General features: G+C 40.1%; 1 protein-coding gene across 1 annotated transcript in view; it reads left to right on the top strand.

Annotated features, from left to right (window-relative positions):
* Map3k13 (mitogen-activated protein kinase kinase kinase 13) overlaps positions 1-5,138 on the top strand; it is a 40,422-nt gene extending 35,284 nt beyond the window's left edge. The window contains exons 11-13 of the mRNA XM_076868293.2: positions 2,569-2,639; positions 3,582-3,879; positions 4,934-5,138. Of these exons, the coding sequence (XP_076724408.1) occupies positions 2,569-2,639; positions 3,582-3,879; positions 4,934-5,035 (471 nt within the window). The 3' untranslated portion in view covers positions 5,036-5,138. The remainder of the gene's footprint in view (positions 1-2,568; positions 2,640-3,581; positions 3,880-4,933) is intronic.
* The last annotated feature ends 2,249 nt before the right edge of the window (positions 5,139-7,387 follow it).

Raw genomic sequence — 7,387 nt, forward strand, 5'->3', positions numbered from 1 at the left:
CTGGGGAGTACACTTTGAGAACTACTCACCTAGGGACTGATTTGTTTATAATTCATGGATAACCATATATCAGGGATATGTAATCAGAACGGTTTGGAAACCCCTACCCTAGAACTCTAATCTGGAGGGCTGTTGGAAGGATTGAATCATAAAATTAAATTTGAGAAATAGTATTCTCAGCCTCTTCTTGGAGATTCTTAGTACACATCACCACAGGTTTTGAGAAACCAGGTTTTGATAAAACTTTTGTAATCCAGCATTTTCCTTACCTGTTGTGCCATACCATGTTTTAAAAATAGCATCTATTAATCCCCCATGGAACTAGCTTTCTTTGCAGTATACTTTGGAAAATATTTTCTTAATTAATAATTGAAATGAGCTAACTAGTCATTGAAATTTGTTTCTTTCTCGTCCACTGGCTGTGTGGGGTTTATTAGCTGGGAAGCAGTCTACTCTAGTGGTTAAGATCATGAGCTTGGGAGGAGATCATAGTTCAAAGCCAGCCTCTTCCACTGTCTCCATTTGTCTGTCTATAAAACAAGCCTAATAATGGACTCTGCCTCATGGGTTAATGTGAGGAGTAAATGAATTAATACAAACAGGAAGCAGTTAGAGCAGAGCCTGGAATGTATCAACCTTCCCAAAACTCCTGCCCATCTTGCTTGTGTGTGTTTTAAAGATCATGTGAAAAGTGGAGAAGTGTTTAGAACATGGTAAACACCTACCCAGTTACTAAGTACTGTTTCATCTCAGCACTGTTCATCAGGTATGTGATTAAAGGAATGAAAGAGTCTAAAATGTAAATAAGTATGTTTTGGTCACCTTAATAGAAAACAAGTTGACCCTGGGGTCCATCATCTCAGAACTATGTTCTTCCTGCACATGTGTTGCTGCTACTGATCAAGCATTCCTGGGATAAAATTGTGTTTCAGGAGGAGCAGTTGATTTGGGCTGATTCATTCCCCACTCTCCCACACCTATGGGCAATTACATGTAATTTTTTGACAAAATTTTATTAAGACGAAATCACACATCATACAGTCCTTCCATTTTAAGTGTATGATTTAATGGGTTTTTGTTTTGTCTTTGTTTGTTTGTTTTTGTTTTTTTTATTTATATATAACAGTGGAATGCTTTGCAATTCTTATTACACATATAGAGCATAATTTTTCATATCTCTGTTTGGTTTAATGGTTTTTATCTACAGATTTCTTCAACCATCACCACAACCAATTTTAACATTTTCATCACCCCCAAAAAAGAAATGCCATACCCTTTGACAGTCAACCCATTTCCCAGTCTCCCACAAATAACATGTAACCTCTGAACCATCCTGATACCATTTTGATGCCCTCTATGGGAGTGCAGGCCCCACTACACACACCTCTCGCATTTGTCCTCATTCACCCCAAGCTCCTGCAGAGCAGCTTACCTCCTGTAACTGAGATCCCCTCCCGTGTGGATTCCAAGGGTAAACTGCTCATCTCAGCAGTCAGGATAACTCCATCCCTGCCTTTCATATTCAAAAAAGCAAATCAGAATACAAATGAATAAGAGTAATTGGATTTTAGAACTGGCTTTTTAAAAGGTAAATTATCCTCAATATTTGATATGACTTGGACCCAGTCACCCAGCTCACAAAATTACATAATCCAGGGTGTCACATCAATGATCATGGTTGTTCCTAAGTGTGGCTGCTTTTCTGCCTTGATGCCAAATGAGATTTTTCCTGGAAGGGAAAATTTACCTTTTCAGCTGGAACACTTACACAGCCTTCCAGCTAGACCACAGAGCCCAGCTGTTGTGGGGTCTTCAGTGTCCCAGACATAGCCGCCTTGTCCCTGCCAACATGCTCATTCAATAAAAATGCACGAAACACTTTGTTCTATTTATTTATTTATTTAGGTGTCAGGAGTCAAATCCAGAGCATCTCATATGCTAAGCAGGCATTCTATCACTGATCTACTTCCTAGGCCCCCACCTTTTTTTAAAAAAAAGTGATAAATAAAGTATATATTTAGGGTAATAAACACCTATTTTGCAGCATTGCATTGGAGTAAGGAATAAAATACAAACAAGCTGTGGTCTGATCCTCAAATAATGTATGTCCTAGTGTAACTATAATATTAGTTAAAAGTGATTATATGTGAGGGGGAAAAGTATTGTTGGGCTTTGAAGAACTGAGATCACTTCTTGGGGAATCTCAGTGATAATGCTTGGAACTGCTAATGACAAAATCAGAGTCTGCCCACAAGTCCATGGCCGCCTCTCCTGGTTCCCCTCCATCATCACCTCTGACTGCACTCTTGGAGGCTTCTCCTCCCTGAAGGCAAAGATAAATTTCTACTCAGTTCTGTATGTTCTCTATATCTGGGATAGGGCCTGTCACCTTGGACAACCAGGACAAGTTACTAAATGAATGAATAAGAATACATATGTTTAAAAATCCGGCCAACCACTACCAAATGTTTTTGATGATAATGAAATTTTTTTACAGATGGTAGAGGGTGTGGGGAAGAGAGAAAGATGCCAAAATAAATAAAAGCCTTTTATTCTTATTCTCCTCAGAGTGGAGATGATTCCTCTGAAGAAGAAGAAGGGGAAGTAGATAGTGAAGTTGAATTTCCACGAAGACAGAGGTAAAACCAAATTGTCCATGATTGCTTTCAATGTAATGGAGTAAATCTTGAGTTTGTTGCATTTGGCTGTTCAACCCACAGGTCATTTTCTTTTTCTTTTTCTTTTTCTTTTGAACCAGAAATAGAACCCAGGGGCACTTAACCACCAAGCCACATCCCCAGTACTTTTTAATATTTTATTTAGAGACAGGGCCCTACTGAGTTGCTTAGGCCTTGCTAAGTTTTGAAGTCCTTCTGCCTCAGACTCCTAAACTGCTGAGATTACAGACATGTGCCACCCTGCACGGCAACCACAGGTCACTCTTAACAGACACTTTATAGGGAAACTTGATCTCACTGTGTTCATGTTCTTATGTTCTTCCATTGCCATATTTTGAAATTTCCCTGTACACAGTAGATCTTAGTTCATCAGAATTTATTTCATAGGAACTTCAAAATAAGGAATGTAAATGCAGATCCTCCATTACAATAGAGAAGACAGTGGGAGGGATGGCCATACTCTTTGTGGGTACATTTACTGGTTCCTAGTGGACCTCCCTGAGTTAGTCTGCTCAGGCTGCTGTAATAAAACCACAGACTGGGTGGCTTAAACAACAAAAATTTATTTCTCACAATTCTGAGCGCTGGAAGTCTGGGATCAAGGTAATAGCTGATTATTGAGTTGCCAGTGAGGGCACTCTTCCAAGCTTGCAGACAGCCACATTCTTGCTGTGTCCTCACAGGGCAAAGAGGGAAAGATGAGGAACGAGAATCTTGGGGAGACATAATTCAATCCTTAGCACCTCTCTATTACTTTAAAATTAAATGGTACCCATCTTGATTTTTTTAGTCTTCCTCAGGGATGGCAAAAATAAACTAGATTACCTCTCACCAAGACTGACTGACAGATAAAGAAAGTAGCTGCCCCTGTGACGAAGTTCTTGTGCTTCTCCCTACTTCTAGGCCCCATCGCTGCATCAGCAGCTGCCAGTCCTATTCCACCTTTAGCTCTGAGAATTTCTCTGTGTCTGACGGAGAGGAGGGAAATACTAGCGACCACTCAAACAGTCCTGATGAGTTAGCTGATAAACTTGAAGACAGCCTGGCAGAGAAGCTGGACGACCTGCTGTCCCAGACTCCGGAGATCCCCATTGAGATATCCTCCCACTCGGATGGGCTCTCTGACAAGGAGTGTGCCGTGCGCCGCGTGAAGACGCAGATGTCTCTGGGCAAGCTGTGTGTGGAGGAGCGTGGCTATGAGGTAGGCGCCACTCCTTCCTCTCTCTTTCCCTCTTGGTTCCTTTGGGCCAGGATGTGCTCCAGCCCTTAGGGCCTTTACAGTTTCCATTTATCATATAAAATATGACAGCTGTCTCCATGACGTGGAAGCACAAGATAACTGAGCTCCCAGAAGTGAGGCCAGTTTCCCCAAATGAGGCATAAACACTGAAATGCTCAGGAACCCTTCATTTCAAGATTTAACCAGAACCTCACCTCGTCTCCATGCCGTCTCCCAATCTGGTTAAGGAGCCGAGCCTTCTCCCTCTGTGTTCCTAGTCTCCCCTGGAAGATGCTGTTGCAGCACATAAAATACTTTATTGCATGTCGTGAATTATGCAGCTGGAGAGACAGACTAGCATCATGGTTAAAAGGAGTAATAAAAATGGAGCAGAGGCTAGGGTTGTAGATCAGTGGTAGAGTGCTTGCCTCACATGTGGAAAACACTGGGTTTGATCCTTAGCACCACATAAAAAATATAAAATAAAAGTGTTATATCCATCTACAACTAAAAAAATATATGTTTTTAAAAAATGGAATAGTTCTCTTCACAGACAAAAAGCAGGACAAGAGAGGGAGGCATCATACTGTCTAAAAGCAAATCCCAGACCTCCCACTTACGTGTTACCATGGACAAGTCACTGAATCTCTCCGAAGGTCAATTTTTTTATCTGTAAAGTGGGGATAATAATATCTGTCTACCTTAACTACCTGTCATATCTATGAGGTTATGATCTCTCTCAGAGATGTGGTGAGCATTACATGAATTAACAGATGTAAAGCACTTAATAATAGTGCCTGATAACACTATAGTAAATACCACTAAGTGGGAGGTGGAGGTCTGTACCAATGGGCCTAGCCACCATCATTATCAACTTCATGTCTCTTTTCCCCATAAGCCCCAAGGACAGGACCTGGTCTCATTTATCTTTATATACCCTATCCTACACAGTACCTGTCATGGGGGAGATGTTCAATCTGGGCTCACTGAGGAATTGTAGAAATGAACTGAGTTTTCTCTTGTCTTGGCTTTACAGAACCCTCTGCAGTTTGAAGAATCAGACTGTGACTCTTCAGATGGGGAGTGTTCTGACGCCACAGTTAGGACCAATAAACACTACAGCTCTGCTACCTGGTAATGAAGGAACACCCCTCCAGAAGAGCTCATGGCATGCTGGTGTTTCAAATCCTCCACCCCCTAGACTCCTCCCTTTCTCTTCCTGCTTTTTGTCAGGGAAGAGAACTGCCCCATCTTTACCACCCCTAGAAATGAGCTGCAATAACAGGAACATTGAGACTTCGCAAATCTCTGGAAAAAAATATCCAAATGAAATTAAGTCTCACTGAACATTTCAATCAAGAATGGCAGGGATCTATTTTATTGAATATTCTAGCTACTGTAACATTGATATTTATTTTTGTTGGACATTTTAACACTTTGTACTGTAAAGAGTGAACTATATATGATATAGAGAGAGACACAATAATTTCTTGCAAAAAAAGAAAAAGAAAGAAGAGGACTTAAAAAGCAACATACTTGGGAATACTTGGGGCCAGGAGGTATTATTGCTGCTTCAACAGGGGACCAGGTCTTTTGGCCATAAGTGACTGAAGAGCCAGAGCAAGACATATTGAGCATTTTAGAACACAAAGAACAGCAAAGGAAAACGCAATTCCAGTTAACTTGTGAACAGATCACATTAAGTTCAACCAGCTTGTCCAGGTGGGTGATGGAAATGACCTAGAGAAGTTCGGTGACCAGAAGTATTAAAGGCATGTACTTCCTCTAGGAGGAGATAAACAAACAAAACTTAACATGGAAACTGACTTCATTTTTCAAACTTTAAGCAGCATTTGGTAGTGAGGCTTACAGATTGCATCACACCTTGTCCCTGGCAAATACTTCCCTTTTTAATGCTGTCATTGTCGTTACCTTGGCAAATGTATTACCTTGACCAATGTGTTGATCTTTCAGATTCAAGTGCCATTTTCCTATAGCTTTTTTCCTTTCTACTGTTGACCACTTCCTTTAGGAAAAAGGGAGGAGTTTCTGAGGAGACAAGGATGAGAGAGAAAGACCACCCACAGCAACGTTAGAAAAGCAAGTGTGGAATTTGTGAAAGCATGTTCTCAGGATGGTCAGTTCAGCTATATGGAGAAGATGGAACCACCCCTCTCTAGAACAGGTGGTTTGTCTGCTAGAATCATATTGATTCAAATAGGAGAATAGAATTTGAAGGCAGCTAGGATGTGTGTGTGTGTGTGTGTGTGTGTGTGTGTGTCTGTCTGTCTGTCTGTCTTTCCAGCGTCCAATCCCAAATCATCCCCTTGTTTTGATTCATTAACCCATTCTGTCCTGGAAGCTTTAGTGACTGGCTGTCATTATTAGAATAAAGGCAAAATAATCAACTTGCAAAAAGCAACCCTTTTCGAACCACAGTAGCATTTTTGTTAAATGCTACTTGTAAAATATGTTTTAGTTCACTCTAAATCAGTGTGGTTTTGATTAATTGGATTTGGAAATTCATGGAAAGAATTTCACAACTGATTCTGAGCAGGGAATTGGAAAGATTTTACTTTGTCAAAAGCTTGAGGTTTTTCCTATCTCCAGGGACAGGGGTTCTAAAAAGCATCAAAAGGTACTTCATGGTGCCTTGGCTTCAAGGAAAATTTTATCTAGAATTTTATGTACAAATAGATGTTGACCTAATTCTTGTCTCTGTCTCTAAGAAAACATACACTTGCTCTAGACCCTCTGATAGTGTGTCCTGTTGGATGTTAGGAAAGACTTGCAAATACTAAACCAATTCCAATGCAAAAGTAAATGGTACCCTCCTCTGGGTGCCAGTGATTGCATCAGCCAAAAAGGAAAGGCAGGAGGGAATTTAGAGCAGTTCCTTTTGTTTATTTCATCCCTCCATTTGTTTACACTTTATGTTGATAAATTGATTTAAAATTTAGTGTCTATAATTTGTAGTTCATCAGTAGGATGAAAGAAAATGTTTAACTTATACAGAGAGCAGTATTGTTTGCATTAAATTATTCCATTTTGTATAATTCTGTAGCTGGACTACATAAAAGATCTTAAGTTATGGCATTATTATCATTGTTATTTTATTTTATAATATTATCATTCTCATTTTCTGTCGATCAGAAGGTGCAGTTTATGATGTAGCACAATGATTGTGTTTATTGCTAACCATGAATCATTATGGATTTTATGATTTTAATGAAGGTGTGAACATGGGACTGCCACTTAGGAGCTCCCTGGTAGTCACTGTAGTTGTGTCCCTAATTTTCTGTGTACAATGATCATCTGAAGATGCATGTTCTGCCCCGAAGTCCAGTGGGCACAGTGTGGTTTTGACTCCATCATGAAAGCTCTCAGTGGGCAGATGACTAAGAGAGTGGACAAATTGTTCAAAACTGTAAACTTTCTCAAATTTCTTAAGAAATAAAATCATGGGACTGCATTAGAAGCAAAAAGAATT

The sequence above is a fragment of the Callospermophilus lateralis genome, chromosome 10, assembly GCF_048772815.1.
Source record: "Callospermophilus lateralis isolate mCalLat2 chromosome 10, mCalLat2.hap1, whole genome shotgun sequence".
In the NCBI taxonomy this organism is placed as follows: domain Eukaryota; kingdom Metazoa; phylum Chordata; class Mammalia; order Rodentia; family Sciuridae; genus Callospermophilus; species Callospermophilus lateralis.